This window comes from Phascolarctos cinereus, unplaced genomic scaffold, assembly GCF_003287225.1.
Source record: "Phascolarctos cinereus isolate Bilbo 61053 unplaced genomic scaffold, phaCin_HiC Scaffold_4;HRSCAF=312, whole genome shotgun sequence".
Classification (NCBI taxonomy): Eukaryota; Metazoa; Chordata; class Mammalia; order Diprotodontia; family Phascolarctidae; genus Phascolarctos; species Phascolarctos cinereus.
The window spans coordinates 646,893,418-646,915,605 of record NW_027555847.1 but is presented as its reverse complement, the minus strand read 5'-3'; the positions used below and the strand labels follow the sequence as shown (position 1 = coordinate 646,915,605).

The 22,188-nt window shown below is 41.5% G+C and overlaps 1 protein-coding gene across 1 annotated transcript in view; it reads left to right on the top strand.

Moving 5' to 3' along the window:
- Positions 1-7,382, top strand: part of LOC110214246 (maestro heat-like repeat family member 5) — a 124,779-nt gene extending 117,397 nt beyond the window's left edge. Inside the window, exons 27-29 of the mRNA XM_020995072.2 lie at positions 3,739-3,841; positions 4,778-4,852; positions 7,268-7,382. Coding sequence (XP_020850731.1) covers positions 3,739-3,841; positions 4,778-4,852; positions 7,268-7,365 — 276 coding nt within the window. The 3' untranslated portion in view covers positions 7,366-7,382. The remainder of the gene's footprint in view (positions 1-3,738; positions 3,842-4,777; positions 4,853-7,267) is intronic.
- The last annotated feature ends 14,806 nt before the right edge of the window (positions 7,383-22,188 follow it).

Sequence of the window (22,188 nt, the reverse complement as noted above, 5' to 3'; positions counted from 1 at the left end):
TGACCCCTCAGAATACCCTAAGTAAGTCAAAGACAGACACAAAGATCCAATACATACCAACATATTTGGAGCAGTACTGATCACAGTAGAAAAGATCTGAAAAAAAAGCTGGGTTCCATCAACTGGGGAATGGCTTCAGAAATTATGGTATGTGAATGTGTACTGCCTAAGTCCTTGGCTCACTCTTCCAACCTATACTCAGACTAGCAGAATGAGTTCCAGAGCACGGCTGGCTACCTCACCCTGCAGGGTTCTATGGGCCACCCTGAGAGAGAAGAGGGTATTTCTAGGACTATTATTCATGAGCTCCCACCTAGTTTGTCATCCCCCTAATACTGATCATCAATTAATATCTTACCAATATTTAACCAATTAACATCAATCAGATATTATAAAGGAATATTTACTGAGAAGGTAGCAAGGTTTGAAGCACAATATCTCAAACTGGAAACACGCTCTCCTCTACTAGGTATGCCCTAGGGAGGGTGAGTCAGATCTCAAAATGATTGCTACGAAATGCTCTCCCTCAAACAAGTTCACTTCTAGGTGTGGCATAGGTGATGAACAGTCACTCCCTCGCTTTCAGGACACAGTATCTTAGCTGCCAGGTCAACTCACTACTAGGCTGGCTCAAGCAAATCACTCCTCAGGGTGAGATTGTTATCTGACCCCCCATCGCTACTCTTGGCAGGTTCCTTTACTATCTCCAATTATTAGGCCTCTGACGGCGACTGGGTGGGAGAAAGGCGTACTCAGTTCAGGCCTGTCAGCCAGTTAAAAGGTTTTTTCATCACCATACACTAAGCCAACAGGAACAGAGGATACCTAGGCATACTATGAAGTAGGAAGCAAAGGCCCCTCCATGGCACATTTCTGGAAGCAGGCTCACCCAGCGTCCAAATGAACATAAGGCAGGCTTGAAGGACTGAGCCCCTTATTGGCCCATCCTTCCATTAAAAAAAAATAATGGATATTTTCATGCACTAAGAAGTAACAAAATACCAAGAATTCAGGGAAATCTCGTAGGGAAACATATATAAACTGGCACTGGGTGAATCGAGCACATAATCAAAGGAATAAAATACACAGCACAGCAACAAGGTGAATGAAAACATCATTAGTTCTTTGAGTGGCTGAAAAGTCAATGAAAGGCCCAGAGAACAGACAGTGTAACCATACGTGTGGCCACATGGCAGAAGGGTGGGGGACTACTAGGGTAGAATGTTGTATACATTGCCAGATGCTGTTTCTGTATTAAGGGTTTGTTGTGGTGGGGATGGTTATTGATTTTCTTTGTTACAAGCAAAGATTCATTGGAGAGTAGGGGTGTTCAAAAAAGATAACTGATGCTAAAAGACATCAGCAAAGCATTTTTAAAGGGAAAAGGTATGGATGTTTTAGTGGGCAGCAAATTTGGAATGAGCCAGCAATATGATATGACCATCAAGAAAGTAATGTGAACTTGGGCTAGATTAAGAGAGATGTGGCTTCTCGAGACAGAGATGTCACCTTGCCTCTGTCCTTTGCCCTGGCCAAACGACTTCCAGAGTCTTTTGCTCAGTTCTCCATACCACATTTTAGGAAAGAATTATCACTTGGGGAGCATCCAGAGGAAAGAAACCAGGATGATACAGCTGAAGCTATATGGGAAGAGGAATTAGGAATAAGCATTTATGAAGCACCTACTATGTGCCTGGCACTATACTACACATTTTGCAAACATTTATCTCATCACAACAACCTTGTGAGGTAGTTGGTGTTACTATCCCAATTTTGCAGTTAGAGAAACTGAGCCAAACAGTAAGTGACTTTCCCAGGGTCACATAGGCTAGAAAGTATCTGAGATTGGATTTGAACTCAGGTCTTCCTGACTCCAGGCCCAGCGTTCTACCCACTGTGCCAACTAGCTGCCCATAGTTGAAGAAACTAGGAATGGTATCCTGAAGAAAAGAAGACCTGGGGGTAGGGGAGGGGAGATAGGATAACTGTAATCACATAACTGAAAGGGCTGTCATATGGAAGAGAGATCAAATTTGCTTCTTCTGGCCCCCGAGGGCAGAACCAGGAGCAGGGAGAAGAGGCAGAAAAGACTCATTTAATGTAAATGTCAGGAAAAAGATCAGTAACAATTATAACCATCCGAAAGCTGACTGGGCTTCCTCAGGAAGTGATGTGTTCCCCTTCAAGAAGAGGCTGGAGGAACACACACCAGGTATATCATAGTAGGAATTCTTTATCAGCTAGGGATTAGCCTAGATGAGGTCCCTTCCAACTCTACAATTTTATGATTCTGTGGCCTGTGGTGATAGATATACACACACGTATATATATATATATATATATATATATATATATATATATATATATATATATATATATACACACATACACACACACACACACACATACATACATATATGTGTATATGTATACACATACAGATAGATAGACAGACAGACAGACAGACAGATAGATCACTACTACTTGCTGACTGTGTCACCTTGGGCCAGTCACTTGACCTCTCAGCTTCCAAGGGGTGCGCTTTACAGACCCTTCCAGCTTCTAGCTCTGACCAGCTAGAAAAGATATCCTAGTAAGTGTTTAACAACCAGTTCTCTGGGCGGGGGGGGGGTAATGTACAGACGTGCTTTTAAGTTTATTTTACGTTAACATTTTCTCCTATCTCTTTTAAAAGTCTAGACAACCAAAAAAAACAATGAATCAAGCCCTGATTTGTAGCTGATTTCCAAGGTGTCGGTACTCCCACTGAAATATTAACAGGCAGCTCTTAGGAGTCCTTACAAGCTGGCCCTAGCAAACCCCTGGTTGTCATCCTAACATTCAGTGCTCCATATCCAAGCAGTCTCTTTTCTTCGATGTTCTAAGGGTCTATGATCCAACTTTCATTCTCTTTACTTCCTGCCCTTGGTTATTCAGTTTGCTTTCTTAATATCGGCAGTCATTTTTTTATTAATGTTAAAAACATGTTGCTGGGTTCATTCTGTGCACCTTTCTTGAGCTATAAGTAAGCTAAATTGGTAGAAAAAGTCAGAATTATTGAAAGGGTAGGTGAAAGACACAGTCCCTGTCCTCAGAGAACCCCAGATCACAAGGGATGATCCCTGGCCCTCTCTACCTTGTATTAAGTTCCTTGAAGGCCAGGCAATTCAGTCTCTTACCTTCTCCTTCCCCTCCCAAAGAGCCTATGTTACAGGATTGAGAATGCTGTGGGTGTTGAGTAAATGTCTGATGTCTGATGTTCACAGTAAAGACCATGGAAAGCAGTACTGAATTTCAGAAGGCACAGGTGTGAGTCCCACTTCTGGGACTCCCTATTTGTGCGATGACCATGAACAAGCTCCTTTAACCTCACTTAAGCCTCAGTTTACACATCTATAAAATGGAGTTAATAATTCCTGCACTATCTCATGGGTTATTATAAGGAAAGTGCTTTGTAAACTTTTAAAGCCTACAAAAATGAGAGCTATTATTATAAATGTGCATTATTAATAAATGATTGAGACAATGTACAATAAGCACACAATAATATACCTGGGGAGGCCAGGTTATAGACTAAAGGCCCAGGGTCCCAGGTCATAGTTGATCCCTCTTCCACCTGAGGGACCCAAACAGCAAAGAGCACACAGTGCCCCTGGGACATAAGACCCATAACCCTTGGGGAGAAGGCAGCCAAACCTATAAAATGAAGGCCTCCCCAACATCATCTCTCTGACACAGATGGAGAATAGCGATGAAGACTTTCAGATCCACCTCTCGCAGGCCCTCAGATATCTCCACAGTCACCATCAAAACCTCAAAATTTCAGCTGCCTTGTTTATAGGTAAGGAGGGGGAAGCTGGAATATGCTGAGCCTTCTCTCCTCCCTTCTACCTTTTCTTCTCCTGTCCTGTTTCTCTTCTTTGCCCTCTTCCTTCTCCTTTATTTTCTCCCTTATCCCTCCTTTTCCAGCTCTTTTCTCCTGTTTTTCTCTCATTTCTCTCTCTCCCCCATCTCTGCCTCTCCTCTCTCCTCTCTCCTCTTCTCTCCTCTCCTCCCCTCCTCCTCCTTATTATTTATTCTCTCTCTCTTTCTCTCCTCCCTCCTCCCTCTCTACTCCTCCCTCCTTCAGCTAACTTTTCTCCCCTTTTCTCCTCTCTCCCTTTCAGTTTTCCTCCTCTCCTATTTGTCTCTATCCCCTCTTCTGCTTTACTCTTCTCTTTCCCTTACTTCTCTTTCTTATCTCCTCCCCCTCTCCTTCCCTCAGCTTTCTTCTCCTTTCTCTTGCCCTTTCTGTGTCTTTCCTCTCTTCTGTTCTACTCTCTCTTGATTTCCTTTCCTCCAATCCTCCTTGTCTCATTTCTCTCCTCCTCTCCTGTCTCTCTCCCTTCTCTTCTTTTTTATGTCTCAGTCCTTTCTTCTATTCATCTTTTGTCCTTTCCTCTGCTCCTCTACTCTCCTTTCCTCTCCCTTTCAGCACCAGGGTCTATAAATGAAATAGAAAATTAGTCTCTGAAACCCCAGCCACTCATCAAGCGTCCAATCACCAAAGTGCCCATGATGCCAACCCTGACCAAACTCCCAATCTAGACCCTGCTGCAGCCCTCTCCTCACCCAGCTCCCGACCACACCCTCACCTAGCCTCATCTATATCCTGATTTCACCTCTACCCTGAGCGGAGTCCCAAAGATGGCCAATGGCTATCACTCACACCCATTATCACTATCCCCTTCCAGGGAAACGAGGCCTCAATGAACCTTTTGTTTGTTTGTCTCTTCAGGCTACATCATCTGTTATTACCCTGATGCTATCTTCCAGAAAGCAAGAGATTCTGACTTGGCCTTGTTCTATTCCAGTAAGCCCCAGACTGGGATCAACTCCTTTCTTTTCTGACTGCCCATTCAATCGCCATCCCATTCTACCTTCCCTCCCTGCTTCTCTCCTTCTAGCAGCTGGGCTTCCACTAGTCCTGGGGATCTAAACCTGTAGAACACAGAATGCCACAGCTGGAAGGGCCTTAGTGGTCACCTAGTGCAGCCTCCCTCATTTTACGGAGGAGGAAACTGAGACCCAGAAAAAGAAACCGGGCCAGCATTAGACTCCTGATCCACACTGGCTCTCAGGTTTCACTTCATCACAAACTGAGCTTTCAGGAAAGGACAAACTCACCAGCAAAGGACAAAAAGGCAGGAAGAGCTATATACATCCCAAGGCTGATGGGAGGAAGGTGACAGGAATGGTAGGCAGAACCAAAAGAAGCTAGTCCTAAGAAAACAATCCCTACACAGGACCTCAAGGCCATTCATAGAGACCATTCTCTCCTCCCTGTCACCTTGCTCTTGCTCTTCTGCCAGGGCCTAGACCTCTGGGAATCAGAAAAAACTTGAGTTTTACACTGGGCTTTGCCACTTGTATGCTGTGCAACATCAGATGAGGCACCTTGCCCCTCTTGAAGGCCTCACTCATCTGTTCATACAGATTATAATCCCTACCCTAGCTACTTCATAGGGGTGTGTGGTCTGATAAGGTAAGAGAAGTAGACAGGCTTTGAAAGATATAAAGCAACTCAGCCTGAGTTCCAGGTATGACTTTGGCACTAAATCTCTCTAAATGACCTTGGGAAAATATGTTTCTCCTCTCTAAGTCTTAATTTCTTTCTCTGTAAAATGATGGATTCGAACTAGATGACTACTAAGGAATCTCTAGCTTTAACATTCTTCATTCTGTGTTCTACAGTTCCTTCAAGTTCTAACGTTTTATATTCTAACAGTCTTCCATCTCTAGTGTTCTATGTTCTAACACCCTATGTTCTAAAGTCCCTGCACGCTCAAACATTCTGTGTTCTCACTTTCTAAGTTCTAAGGTTTCTTTTATCTATAGCGTTCTGTGTTCTGGAATCCTATGTTCTAAGGTCCCTGCCAGCTCAAATATTCTGTGTTCTCACTGTCTAAGTTCTAAGTGTTCTTCTATCTCTAGTGGTCTATGTTCTAAGGTCCCTGCTGACTCGAACATTATATGTTCTAAGTTCTAAGGTCTCTTCCATCTCTACTTTTCTATGTTCTGAAATTCTAAGTTCTAAGACTTCTTCCATCTCTAGCATTCTATGTTCTAACATCCTATGTTCTAAAGTCCCTGACAACTAAAACATTCTGTGTTCTAAGTTCCAAGGTCTCTTTCATCTCTACTGTTCTAGGTTCTGACATTGTAAGTTCTCAGACTTCTATCTCTATTGTTCTATATCCTAATATCCTATCTTCTAAAGTCCCTGCCAGCTCAAACATTCTGTGTTCTTACTTTCTAAGTTCTAAGTTCTCTTCTATCTCTAGTGTTCTTTCTATGTTCCAACATCCTATGTCCTAAGGTCCCCAGTAGCTCAAATAGTCTGTGTTCTGACATTCTATGTTCTAAGGTCCCTTTCAGTTTTTAATGTTCTGAATTTGGAGTTTAGACACCTAGGTTCAAATCTTGGCTCCAGTACCTGCTCAGCTGTATGACTGTTGGTTAGTCTTTTTACCTCTACAAGTCTCAGTCTTCTCATCCATAAAATTGGAGTAATTATGCACTGACTACTTCAGGAGATAGTTGTAAACTTTATAAACCTTTAAAGTAACATAGAAATATGAGCTATACTTTATAATTCTGTTCAATTCAACACATATTTGTTAAGCACTGCCTGTGTGCCTAACCGGTAAAATGGGAAAAGTCACACTTGTAACTGGCTAACCTCCTTGCCTTGTGCGAAAAATACTATATAAGGAAGGTCCTAAAGTCATACTAATTATACTGGTGACCTCTTCCAGCTCTAACATTCTGTGATTAAATTATGGCCTTACCCCAATTATTAAAGTATGACTACTATTCCCTTTCCCTCTGCATTCTACTCTTTGACCCTGCTTCAGCCTATCAATGGCCCTGAGATGGAGCTACTACCTTGACTAAAATAGGGGGGTGGAGGGGATATATACATATATAAATATATATGGGAATATATATATAGATATAGATATATAGATTAGATATAGATATAGATATAGATATAGATATAGATATAGATATAGATATAGATATAGATATAGATATAGATGGGCTAGACTTGGGTGGGGAGGGAGGGGACAGCGGCTCTTTCTCTGAATGCCAATTGCATTCCACCCCCACCCCATCCTTAGCCCCATGGAGCAACAGATCCAGGGCCCAAGATTGTGGGAATGGCTTGGGTGGTTGGGTAAAGGCAAAGGCAGGGAAACTCTCACTGGGCTTTCCTCTCTTTGAGCTTTGGAAGAACTAAAGCAAGACCCGGAACAGGCCATCAGGGACTTCGCCACAAAGCACATCGTCTTCCTCGATGAAGTATCCAAAATGATGCACTGACCTCATACCTTGCCTATCCCCACGTCACCCTCCTTCTTCCTCCATGTCTGATGTCTCCCATTCCTTTTGGGCACTCTCCTTATTCCCAAATTGTTTTTGTTTAATTGCTCTGCTTTTTTTTTTTTGATTTAAAAGAAAAAACTAGGTTCAAAGGAGCCTCTGACCTCTTGCTTGTCCCCCACTCTGTTCCTCTTCCCTTCCCAATGCTCCTTTCCCTCCTAAGAAGGACATGGTGTGGATACCCTGCTGGACTAAGCTAAGCAAGGTGTCCTGGAAAACAGACTAGCCCAAGTTGGCTCATTCTGCTCTGCTTCGTCCACGTGGATGGACGTGGGCCCACTCTGAAATGCTCTTATACGGGGCTGTGAATGGCCATGCTTAAGCTGAGCTGTAGAGATATCTATTCATGAAGTCACTCTTGGTGCCTTATGGTTCTCCTACAAATTAAGAGTCCAGAGCCCCTTTGTAGGTAGGTGTAGGAAGGGTGCCTGCCTCCAAACTCTTGGTCCCAGTGCTTCCCAGCCAAGAACATGGCTCCCTTTGGGCTGGAATACCCTAGTGTACCCCCTTGCCCTCAATGGGCTTGAATTTAGCTTTCAGCTAGTGAGATGGCTGCTCTCATCCTCCCCTTTTCTCCACTAGACTCCAGGCTCAATTACTTAATTGCTCAACAAATACTTAATAAGCAGGTACCCAGGGCTAGATGCTAGAGATTCAAAAACAAAAGATGAAACAGTCCCTGACCCCAAGGAGTTTACACTCTACTGGGAGAGAGAGAGGGACATATGACATATGAAAATACAAATCAACAAAAAGTTATATGAGGAGAAAGAGAATATCAACTGGGAGGGTCAGGAAAGGCTTCATGTTGAAAGTAGCACCCAAGCAGAGCCTTTAAGGAAGCTAAAACTTTTAAGACAGTAGTCTACAAACATTTTTTTTGATTGTGCATCCCTGTTCTTGCATCATATTCTAGAGCACGTACCCTCAATATATGTATGTATACTAATATCTGTAAATTATATACATGTTCATGGTTTTAAAAGTCCAGTTTATTTTAATATTTGATTTTAATTACTGTCATACCTCAAAAAGATACTTCAAAAGATACTTAAATTCAAATGGAAAAAAAATGTGTGGTTGGCTTTACTTACTAAATCATGATACTCATTTTTTTAATCTATTTCATCAGTTTCACAAAAGATCATTGTTGGAATTTGGCCAGCAAATTTCCAACTTCTCGATGTCAATGAGTTAGTCTTGCAAACTAATTGGAAAGTGTTATATTTTTATACTATCAACAAATGGGTTCATAACTCACTGAAAATCTCCATTTGGAAGAAAAACACACTAGAAAATTCCATTTGTAAGTTTTTTAAGTATACAGATAGACTTTATGGGTAACACATCATTTTGGGCAACAAAATCACACAACAATAGAAACATTTCTGAACATCCATTTTCAAAATGTTATTTCCCTTAGCATGAGTTTCTTTCAAAAAGCAGTTGCCTTCTTATTCATTGTTAAAATATCACATTTATCTGATTTACAAAGATATGTAGAGAACTAACACAGATGTATAAGACCAAAAGCCAGTTTCCAATGGATAAGTGGTCAAAGGGTATGAACCAATAATTCCTGAAAGAACTGTGAACCATAAATCATATGTGAAATTGCTCCAAATCGTTGAAAATGAGAGAAACATACAGCAAAACAATTCTGAGATTTCACTTCATACCCATCAAAATTGTAAATATGAAAGTAATCAGTGTTGGAGGGGTTGTAGAAAAACAAGCACACTAATTAACAGAGCCATGAATTGATCCAGCCATGCTAAAAGGAATTGGGAATTATGATAAAACAATAACTAAAGTGTTCATATCCTTTGATACAGAGACCATACAGTTAGGCACATATACCAAAGAGGTCAAAGATAGGAAAGCCTAATATTCACCAAAATATCTACAGCAACACTTTTTGCAGTAGAAAAAAATGGGGAAAAGTAGATGATCATCATTTGGGGAATGGCTAAATAGATGGTGGCATGATGGGTTATTAATACACCAGTGAAGACCACAGGGAGCCATGGGAAGATTTATATGAACTAAGACAAAGTGAAGTGAGCAGAACCAAGAAACAGAGAGAATGACTACAACAATGTAAATGGAAAGAATAACAAAACAAAATGAATACAGTGTGATTAGAATGAAGTTTAGCCTCAAAGAAAACTAAAAATGCATCTTCATTCTTTGCAGAGTGTGACTATGAATGTCAAGTACGACATACTGTCAGACTTGACTGATAGATTGGTTGGTTTTATTGTGCTGTCTTTTTTTTTTCTCTTTTATCCTTTGTTATAGAGGATGGTTCTTTGGGTGAGGGGAAAGTATTGGGATGTATTGGGAAATTAAGGTGATGTAAAAGCATTTTTTTTTAAATTTAATATCAACTCTACCTTAAAGAGACAGTTTGAGAATATTTTTTTAATATCTGCTAGGTATCATGTTACTGATCATCGCAAAAAATGATTAGCAAATTTGTGACATTTTTCTTTTTGGAAAAAAATATTAAATTCAGTAATTCTTTCAAGTTTTTTCAGGAAATAAAAATAACCAGTGAACCTCTTTGTGGTGATAATGTTGGCATTCATAATGGAGGGAGGGGAAAGATTTTTGGAAGGGTTTGTTTTTTGTTTTTGTTTTTTTTGTTTTGGTAGCATCTGCCAAATACTTCATCATGAAATTTTTTCCAATACTTGAGTCTAGAAATCTACAAATGTTTTTGCAATGTATCTTATATTCAAATATACATCCCTTACTCTTCCTATGGCTTATTTCACGAGTCTAGAGATTAAGCTAAGCTTGTAGCATTAAAATCAAGCATGTGAAGCATGTGAATCAAATACCAAAATGCATCTGTGATTCTATCAATTTAGCCAATGAGCACTCAAGTATTAAGTGCCTACTACATTTCAGAGAAGAAAGTACAACTTTGGCAACTGATTGGATACATGGGTTAAAATTGGGGGCTGAGGATGACATCCACGTTGCACATCTGGATGACTAAAAGGATAATGGTAACCTTGACAAAAATGAGAGTCTGGATGATGGCTGAGTTTGATGGGAAAGATAATTGAGATTTTTAGTGCAGACTATGCTTGCCCAATCTTGTGATTCATCTCACCATGAAGACAAGAGGACCAGCCAAGGGTTTCCTAGTACAGCCACAAGATGAAGTAGGGAATGGAGAGTGGGTAAGTTAGGAAGGGAAAGGATTTTGCCAGGTCCACATGTGTAGCTACAGAGGGTACCTGGATCATGGTTAGGTTAAAACAGCTTAGTATGAAAGGAGAGGTTGGAAAAACTTGCACAGCAGTGGAAAAAGACAGACTAGAGGAGTGTTTGGGGAATAATAGAGGAAAGGGGTGGTCGTGTTGTGTTGGAGACAAGATTGGCGATCATGGGGCAGGGGAGGATATGACCCAGATTCCCACCCTACAATCAGTTGGCCTTGGATCATCAGCAGTCACCTCATAGATCTTTGAGGATGCATGGTCCCTGATTTGGAGACTACTGTTCTAAAAGACTAAGCTGAGGAAAGAATACATTTCAGGCATGTGGGGATAGCCTAATGCAGAGTCACAGAGACAGAGGATAGGATGCCAAGTTTCAGGAGCAGCTACTAGATCAAGGCGGCTAGAAGACTGAGCACATGAGGGAAACAACACAAACTATGTCTGGGAAGGTGAGTGGGAATCAAGATGGTGGGTGATATTAAATACCAGGCTGATGGATGTCTTTTTTCCTAGAAGCAATAGGGAGCCACTGGAGATGGTTTTAGGGGGACTTGGCATGGTCAGACATATGCTTTGGAAACATTATTTTAGCAAGTGTGATTTAGCAAGGTAGACTGAAGAGGGGAGAGATTGGGAACAGGGACACAACCTAGGAGATGATGAGAGTCTAAACTAGGATAGTGGCATTGTGAATGGAAAGAAGTTGGATGCAAGAACGTTGTGAAGCTAGAACTTACAAGACTTAGCAACTGATTGAGCAGGGGCCACAAGGGGAAGGGAATATTCAAAGATGACTCTGAGGTTATAAACCTGAATGACAAGAAGGATTGTAGTGCCCTTGACAGGGATGGGTAAGTTTGGAGGAACTGCAGGTTTAAGGAAGGAAGATACTAAGATTCTGTTGTTTGTATATTGAATTTGAAATGACAGTGGGACACCCAAACGAAGATGTCTAGCAGACAACTGGCAGTGAAGGACTACTTGTTGTTTGTCCTTCATTCTTAAAGAGGATCAATGACATCAGGAGGGTAATGCCTTGACTCGCAGGTGAATTGAAGTGAAGCAGAGCTGCACAAAGGCATCAGCCTCACTCTCTCCCCCAGGGTAAGCGAAGTCCAGTGACAGGACATAAGTCAAGATGACTGGCAGTGACCCAGGATGCGGTGGGAGACCTTGACCTTTTGATGCTAAGGTCCTTCTCAGGTCTCAGTTTGTCTGAAGCAACACTCATTCAGTGACTAAAGGATAAATTAGAAGTGAGACAAAAGATGGCCTAGTTTGCCTCAGTGAAGGACTAGAGCACAAGAGATAATAAAACTACATAAACCAATCAACCAACAAACTTCTAGAAAGTGTCTTTGAAGTGCCAGGTCTCTGCAAGGTGCTGGAGATACATAGATAAAAATGAAACGATCCTTGCTCTCAAAGTGTTTACATTCTGTGAAGGCCAGAGAAGAGATAGCAAATTACCTATCTAAATAGAAACTGGAGCCAATGGGAGTTGATGAAATAACCAAGAGAGTCAGGGACAGAGCCTTGAGGAATACCAACACTTAAATGGGTAGGAGATGACCATCCACCAAAGGAGATTGAAAAGGAGAAGTCAGACACTTGAAAGAGCATCAGATAAGCCAAAGGAGGAGAGATTATACAAGAGGGGCATGTAGTCTGCTACATCAAAATTTTCAGAGAGGTCAAGGAGGATGAAGACTGGTCAGAAGCCAGATTACAAGAGTTTGACAAGTGAATATAAAATGAGAAAGAAGGATAAACAACTTTTTTCTAAAATTTTGGCTGTGATGGCAAGACATATGTTAATAACTTGAGGGAATGTCATGGTCAAGTAGAAAGATTTGGGTTTAGGAAAGGCAGGAGATCAAGGAGACTTGGATATATTTTCAGGCAAAAGAAAAAAAAGAAGCTATTATATAAGGATATAAGAGATTTCAGATGAAAGAGGAAAGAAATGATGTAGGAGGAAAGCTCCCAGAGGCTGATCAGAAATGTGTTACTATAACATTGACAGAATAAGAATGAGGAGAGAGTGAACCAGATGATGTCTGTAATCCTTTCTGACATTCTGCGGTCTAAGGTCCCTTCTAGCTTTACTACTCTGTATTTTAATCCGTCTTCCAGCCCTAACACATTATGTTCTATAGTTTAAGGTTCTTTCAAATTTAATATTCTGCGTTCTGATGTCACTTTCAAGCTATAACAAAGGGGAACAACTCACAAAACAAGGCAAGACACAACAAGTACCAAATGTGTGACCCAGACACTAAGTACTGAGTTCTGAGGAAGAAAAGATCACGTCTGGCTGAGACCACAAGTAGAAACCCATGCATAAAATTATGAAGACAAAGATGGGGGGTGGGGAACATCATCTGAAAAGACTCAAGGAGACTGCAGGAAACTCACCAACCAACTTTGATTTGTAAAAGACATCTAGCGAAGACAGAAGCAAGGTCAGATAAGTCAACAACAGAGAAGGAATAAAGGCATGACAAGCTACTATCAGAAGAGTATGAGAAAGAGCCAAGACTGGCCAGGAGAGCTGAGGAGGATACAAAATGTAAGTCATTAGCAAGGAAAAGAGGAGGATGGAAGAAGGGATAAGAATACTACTGGGGATGGGTGGGATGCTAACTGGCAAGAGAGAAAGTTTAGGTACTATTCAGCTGTTTTGTCCCAAGGAGAATGATCTCTGTATAACCAGTAGGTGGCAAGGAAGGCACCTTGACCTACCAAATTGTTCCCAGAGCTAGAGGTATGGGCAAAGTGTCCTTAGAGCTCCTTATCCCTCTCTCATGGAAGTTTTTCAAACTGCAAAATAGCTGCCGCACCCACCAGGCTCACTCTTGGGGCTCTTCATTAGATTTTAGCAGAAGTACCTTAGTCTCATTTTTTTTTTAACCAGTCAAACTAAAACACTGTCCTCTAGGCTTTGCAATAGTTCTAGAATGGCTCAGAGCCCCCAACCTAATTCAACTAGTCAAAATGTCTTTCTCTAGAAGGGGATTCCACTATCCCCTGGCCCTACTCCTTATATTTCTCTATATTTGTAAGCCTTAAATAAAATACAACACATAGCTTAGAAATTTTGCTGCCTAACAGGGCTTTTTTGTCATAGGTTAAGAGCTTAGAAACAGTGGCAAGATAGAGTCAAGACAACCAGCGATGGCCCAGGATGCAGTGGGTGACCTTGGCCTTTCTAAATTAAGGTCATTCTCAGGTCTCCGTTTGTCTGAGGCAATTCCCATTCAATGATTAAAGACTGGGTCAGAATGGAGACAAAAATTATTAAATACCCTTGGGGACATTTAGCTTCCTCCTAGAAGAGAAAGGGAATGACTTTGTCCCTCCTCTCTCATCTCAGCCAGCCTCAATCAACAGTGCAGATTTCACCCAGAAAATAATTCACCCTTGGGTCTTTCTCACCTCTCACCCTCTACTGCAGCCCCACATAGAACTCATCATAACTACTCAAGTTGGCTAGAGCCTCACCTTTGGCTCTCTATGGCCCCATACTGCAGCCTCCTCCTTGTGATGGCTTTCTCCCTCCCATATGCTTGATTTCAGGGTGGTTCTATGAGCAAGCTCCTTTACTAAGGGTAGAGAGGGGTTTGAGCTGGGCCCAGGAGTCTGGGTACTATCACATCCCTTCTCCTAATTCTCCCCACCTTTTTCAGGTGGGGTCAAGTTGGGAATACATTTGGATTGGAAAGGAAAGAGCAGAAAGGCCTAAAAGAGAAGTGTAAGAAACAACTTGGTACAGTGGATAGAGTATGAAACTTAGAGTCAGGAAGACCTGGGTTCAATTCCTTTCTCAGATACTTAATCAGTTGTGTGACCCTTCACACCTCTCTTAATCTCTATTGGTCTCATCTGTGAAATGAGGGGGCTGGACTCAAGAATGTCTAAGGTCCCTTCGAGCTCTAAAACAATCAATGATCCTACAAGCTGGAACCCACAATACGAGAACACCTAATTGCCCTTGACGAATTCATCATCACTGTTCCAGATGAGCTATATCCTTAACTACCAAAAGGAATGATGGATAGGAATGCTAAAGTACTACCAGTGTTATGTGAAGGATGATGAAGTGTACTTGATCCAGGATTTTTTTAAGGAGAGAGAAGACTTGGCAAACTATAGACCAGTGAACTTGAATTCAATTCCTGGTGGAATTCCAGAAAATATTTAAGAAATAACTAGTGATCATCTAGAAAAGAAGACAGTTTTGTTAGATCTCCTCAAGCTGAAGCAGATGCAATGGGTAGAAATTAGCAAGAAGCAAATTTAGGTTTGATGTCAGAGGAAAACTTCTTAACAGTTAGAGAGACCCATCAGTAAAATGGGCAGACTCAGGAAGCAGGGGATTGTCTCTCACAGGAGGTCTTCAAAAAAAGGCTGTATGACCATCTAATCGGGTAGATGTGGAAGCGCTTTTTTTTACATGTATGAGTTGGATTACAAAGCCACTGAGGTTGCTTTGCAGTCTAAAGTTCTATGATACCGATCAAGAAGAGCTTCTCTGAAAAGAGTTCTTCATTTGGATGTAGATCCTAATGGACAAGGCTCTATACCCTAAAATGGGCAGAAATGGGCAAGAAGCACCTTGTCTCTTTCATGCCCAGGAGGCTAGCATGAGGAATGTCTTGGACAGAGGAGGGAGCTTGGCCTGAATGAGGGTTAGAAAAGCCAAGGCAAGGTAGAGAATGGAGATATATGTTGGAGAGGAAGCTTGAAGCCACAAAATGGCTGAATATTTCCTTTACTCTCTTCTCTGTCCCCCAGATCATCCCCTACAGGTAAGAAAAGCCTGAGATTCAGCTAATACATGGTCTCTCATGCAGGTGGGTTTTAGGATGAAAGGAATCTCAGAGTTTGAAAGGACCTCAGAATTCTCTAGCCCAGACTCTATTACTTCCTTATAGCCTCCCATCAGTCTCTGCCTAAATTCCATGACAGGGAACCCACTCTCTGTCAAGGAAAACTATTACATCAAGGGACAGTTTTAGGGGCCATTCTTCCTGGCTCTTTCTGGCCTAGTGTCAAAGGAAGAGAATAGAAAAAGCCTGCTGGAAGATGATGCCATTTATTTCATTGGCTATTGCTAGGAGACAACTTGAGCCTTCACATAGACCTTCAGGTGCAAGCAATCTTTTCTGTGATTTGTGGAATGGTCATTTTCCAAACTGTCATGACACATACTCGAAGCCCTGCCAGGAGACCTGAACAGCAACCACCAGTAAGTTGTGGTTTCATGCAAGACATTCTCCCTTCACCCAAAATATCTAACCAAAAAAAAAAAAATCCCTGATCCAGCACAGGAACATATATGACAGCCATAGAGGAGAGCTGAGTTGTTGGATCTGAGTGTTAGTTTTGCTAATAACATAATAATTCTGCAGTCCTGAGCAAAGCCATTTTCTCTTCTTTCCTTCCTCTCTAAAATGACAGGACAAGACTAAATGACCTGGAAGGTCTCTTCCAGTACCAACATTCTCTGAATGGGATCTAAGACACCACCACCACCATTCCAGCCAGCTAGATTTGAAACCTCATTGTCCTCAGCTCTTCACTCTCACCTGGCATATCCAATGTGTGGTCAAATCTTATTTTTATCTCCACAACCATGTCTTTCATGTACCTCCCCTTCTCTCTACTCACACAGTCACCACCCTAATTCAGACCTTCCTCACCACTCTTCTAAATTACTGCATAGACTCCTATTTGGCCTCCCTGCCTCAAGTATCAGCCCACACCAATCCATCCTCCACACAGCTACAAAAGTAATTTCCCAAAGCAACACCACACTCCATTATAATATAAGATCCTTGAAAACAAACAGGGACCTTTTCGTTTATCTATCCCCAGGACCACCATGCTCTCTCCCCTTCTCAGTAAACCCCAGTGGCTTCCTATTACCTCTAGGAACAAATGTAAAATCCCTTGTTTGGCATTCATAACTCTTCAAAACTTAACCCTTCTTACCTTTCTTATCTTCTTAAACATTCCTCCCCTCTAAGCACTCTGTGGCTCAGGCATAATAGCCCACTTGCTGTTTCCCATGCACAATATTTGATCTCCCATATTCTTTCCCACTGGCTATCACCCTTGCTCGGAAAGCTCTCCCTTCCTACCTCTGTCTCTTGGATTCCCTGGTTTCTCTCAAGACTCAGTTTAAGTGCCACCTTCAACTAATTGCTTGGCGGATAGAGTGCTGGACCCGAGTGAGAAAGGCCTGCGTTCAAATCCAGCCTGAAACAATCAGATGCTTACTAGCTGTAAGACCCTAGACAAGTCATTTAACCTTTGTTTGCCTCAGTTTCTTCATCTGTAAAATAGGAATGATAATAGCACCTACCTCTCAGGGTGGTTATAAGGATAAATGAGATATATGTATAGCACTTTACAAACCTTAGAATGCTATATAAACACTAGCTATGATTATTACTTTCTACAGGAAGCCTTTCTTATCATCTCCTAATCCATACCTACTAGGACCTTTTCCTCTAAAGTTTATCTTATATACGTACACTTTGTTTCCCCCAATTCAGATCATAGGATAATAAATTTAGAGTTGGAACCTACTTCAGAAGCCATCTAGTCCTCCCCCGTCATTTTACAGAAGAGGAAACTGAGGCTTGAGAGAAGTTAAATGACTTACCCAGGATCACATGGTGTGAGTCAGAGTCAGAATTTCAACTCGTGACTTCCCGACCCCTAACTTTAGCACTCTATCCACATTACTACTCCTAACACCACAGAGATTAGGATGTAAGCCTCCTAAAAGCAGGAACTATTCTATTTTTCATCTGTGTATCTCTGATGCCAAGCATGTAATCTGGCACATAGCAGGCATTTAATAAATACTAATCAATTGAGTCCCCTACTCCCTGTCACATGGCCTGAAATTCCACCATAAACGGCTTCAACCATTTAGTTTAAAGCATTGTCCATGACCCCTCTCTCTGCCTCAATTTGCAAATAGAGATTCCCAAGACAGAAGTACAACACAATAAGCCAAACCTAGGTGTACTGCACATAGGTTATATTCAATATTTGTTTACTGATTATGCTGAAGAGTTGTGCTTGTGGTTTCTCTTTTGCTGCCTTTTAAATAGCTCCTTCCCTCCAATCTCAGAGGATAAGGCATCTCTCCTATCCAGAGGATAAGGCATCTCTCCTATCCAGAGCTAACTCCTCCACCTACATCTCTGATCCTGTATATTCCTCTTCCTGAGATCCCCCAGTACGTCTGGAGTGTATGTCTCTGCTCCCAATGAATGCATTGTCTCTTAATAATCCAGTAGCTTCCCTTCAGCACTACATGGATGATTTGGCATAGGGAAGGGGAAGGAGAGGAAAATACCCTTGCAGCTCCCACTTTACAAACTCTCTTACTCTGACAATGCAGAAATTTGCCCAGGGTTTAGCTATTTAATGGGGAGGGGAGGTGAGGGGTGAAGATGGGGGTGGCTAATTTGTTTGCTCAACCAATCTCAATTCCTTCTTGACTTAATCAGACAGGCATTCCCACTCATAAAAAAACAACAACAGGATGTTACACTTCATTAACACATTAAAACCTCATCATGGTGTAATCTCAACTGAGCAGGAGGGGAAATCACATCCTCCTTCTCTCCCATGTGAGTGCAATGTGTTGAGTGTGATACGTTGAGTTTAGCAAACAGCTAGCTCCTACTCCAGTCTGGTTAGAAAGTAAGAGTGCATAAAAGGGATTCAAATGATATAAGGCTGAAAAGGTAGGTTGGAACCAGATTATGGCATGCTGCAATCCCAGGCTATATAGATGTTCTGTCTACTATGTCTACTTACATGTATATGTACATATATAAACACATATTTGCTTATTATGTATGTATATATACATGTATCTTTATGCCTATATGTATGTAGACATGTCTAACTCTTTCTATATATTTATATCTATCTATATCAATTTATCTCTAGTTCTGTAGATATATGGGAGTATGATGTAATGAATAGAAAGGGCAGCCCTGAAGTCAGGAAGGAGTAGGCTCAAGTCTTGTCTTGAACTCGTGCAAACTTTGAAATCTGGAGCAAATCACTTAACCTATCAATGCCTCAGACAACTCTCTGAGACTATAACATACAGGTTAAGTTAATGATCTATGTCAGCAGAAGGTATTTTACATACCCAAATTTTCCCACCTGGGATAAAATCACATGTCTGGACCAAAAAATAAAATGCATTCCTTTGGCTTCAATTGTCGCCTCTCTGCAGAGGATTCCTGGATGTTTTCTCTCATCCTCACCTCTCCATGGAGGTTCTGTGCCCACTTCTCCAATCTCCTGTTGGACAACTCCACCTAGACGTCTGATGAGCAGCTACAATTCAACACAAACAAAACTAAACTCGTTGTCCTCCCCCCAAAACCTCTTCCTCCCAACTCCTCTTTCTGTTGACACCTTCATCTTTCTCAGCACCCAGTCTCAAAACCTCAACGTCCTCTTCTGCTCTTCTCTCCCCCAGCCTCTACATTCAATGAGTTGTCAAGTTCTAACCTCCCCTTCATTTGCAGTGTCTTTTGTAACCACTCCTTCTTTCCACTAACAGTGACCACTGTAGATCAGGCACTAATCACCTTGTCCCCAGATCACTGCTCTAGCCCCAGAACAGGTCTCCCTGACTCCATTCTCTGTTCTCAATCCATCCTGCCATAGCAATCTCCCTAAAGCACACCTGACCATACCACTCTCCTATTGAAACATTTTCAATAGTCCACTACTGCCTACAGAATGAACTCTTAACTCCTGATTTCAGTGCTCAAAGCAATCTAAAATCTAATCCTAACCTTTCCAGCCTCACTTCTCACGACTCCCCTTCATGTATCTTTTATTCCCCCAGACAAATTGACGTATTTATTCTTTCTGGAATCTGGTGGATCAGATCTTCTCCCACTTCCATGATGGCCACATACATGGACCACCCTCTGTCCTCTACACCCTTCAATCTGTCTTTTCCTTCAAGTCCCAGCCCAGGTGCCATTTCTCCAACGATACTTTTTTTTAACTCCCCCCAACTAGAATTACACAATTGGAAAGATCTTTAGGCACCATGGTACAGTGAAAAGAACACCAACTCTAGTAAGGTCAGAGGACCAAGGTTCAAATCTTACCTCCAGCACTTAATACCTGTGTAACCTTGGGCAAGTCACAGTTTCCTCATCTGCACTATGAAAGTTGGACTGAATGGCCTCTGGGATCCCTTTTAATTCTAAAGCTACGATCCTACTCCAACTTTGTCTGGAAAGCACGTACCTGAGAATTGGTCACCCAGCTTTTGTTTGAAGACCTCTGCTGAGGAGAAATCCACTTAAGTGACTCCCTTACGGACAAACAACTAGTAAGTGTCAGAGGCTGGATTTGAACTCAGGTCTTCCTGACTCCAGCCCCAGTGTTCTACCTACTTTACCATATAACTGCCTCTGTAATCTTAGGAAGATTTTTCCTTATTTCAAGCCTAAAGTTTTTCTCATTGCCATCTCCCTTCTGTATCCCATCAGCATTGTCAAGGGACTAGACATAAATCCCATCTCTGTATGAATCTGAGCAAGTCATTTAATGATCAGTTTCCTCACATGGGAAATGAAGATGGCGGATGAGCTGACCTCTGAGCTCCCCTTCTAGCTTTAAATCTTTGATCTTATGATCTGTTTGGCATCTCCTATGCATATAATAATCATCTAACTTTTATCATACCTCTTTGTACATATTCTGTGTATTTCATAGACTCTAAGCCCTTTAAAGGCAAAGATTGTATTGTTTCTTATCTCTGCATCCCCAGGACTGAACATGAGACCCTAGATACAGTAGGGGCTTAATAAGCGCTCATTGAAATGGCATCTGGAAGGCTAATGTTATGGGAGGGAGGAGGGGAAGAGTAGAATTCAACCACACTCTGCTTGAAGCAAATAGTGCCATGCAAACATCCACAGTGCTTTGCATATAGTAGACATTTAATAAGTGTTTGTTTAATCAAAATGAATTGAAAAATCACTCTGATGTACAAAGAGCCCTAAAGGGAGCAGCTGCCCTCAATTAATGACTAGAATCAAAGAATCACAGACTATGCAAGCTGAAAAGAACCTTAGAGGTGATCTAAGTTATCTCTTTATGTCCCCCACTGTATACACCCAGGGATTGGCACAGGACAGGCACTCAATAATAATAATGATGATGATAATAGCTCATACTTACAGAGTGCTTTTTAGGTTTACAAAGTACTTCCTCAAAGGAGTCATCATAATAATCGATTATTCTTCTGAACTATCTTTTTGCTAATTCTTCCTGTCCTTGGGTTTACTGTCTTTGTTCCCAAGGATAAGTGGAGATAGTTATCTTTTTAAAAAAATCTTTGTGATATGCTAAGAGACCTATTGAGAACAAAAGGCACCAATGAAATACTAGAATTATGGTATCCTATAACATCAAACCTAGAAAGGGGATGGGGGGAGGGGGGGTTGTCAGTGAATCCAGAGCCCAGGACTCCCTGCCTCCTATCTGCCACCCACAAGCCACCTCCTGAGTAGTTGTCCCAATGCTCCAACAGCAACAAAGACCTTGGCTGCCTCAGAAAAGAGCTGCCCTGTTCCTGTCAGCAATAATGTTTTTCTCTGCCCAGCTCAGTGAGATGAATGCACAGGGGAGCCCGGCATTGGAATGAATGAGATTAATAGGCTTTATCTGTTCATTCAGCCATTGTGAAGTGGCGTCATTGCGAGGGCAAAGAGGCAGAAAGAGCAAAACTTGTTCCTTTTTCAAAGACACAATCCTGTTACACTCCCCACCCCACCCCCACCCCCCAAGCCTTCTCTTTAGCTGATTAACTATCTGCTTCCTTATAGAAAACCAGCACTGGGTTAGGAGTCCAAAAACATGGGTTCTAGTCTAGCATCTGACCTTGATTCAATCCAAGACCTTGAATAAGCTTCCCCTCTCTGAATCTCATTTTCCCCACAGAAAGAGGGAAGCAGCCTGCATCATGTTCTTAAACAATTTTGTGTCATTGATCTCCTTGGTGGTCTAGTGAAGACTATGGACTCCTGAGAATAATGTTTTAAAATGCATAAAGTAAAATACACATGATTATAAAGGAAACCCATTATACTGAAACACAGCTATTAAAAAAAATTTTAAAGCAAGTTCACAGATCTCAGAATAAGGACCCCTGGAGATATCTATAAGGATACTTCCAATTTTAAAATTCTATGTTTTATGTTCTAAGTACCCTTCCAGCTCTAACTATATATCCCATGCTATTATAACTCTTCTAACTTTGATATTCTGCATTCTATTTTCTAAGGTCCATTCAAGCTCTGACATTCTATGTTCTAAGTACCACAAAAATGTCAGAAATTGCTGGCTTTTTATTTTTCTGAATGGGGAGAAGGGAGAAAGTCTCACAGCTCAGGATGGAATAAGGTAAATGCCCCAATTTTCAAAAAGGCAAGAGAATGTAGTTTCCAAACTATAG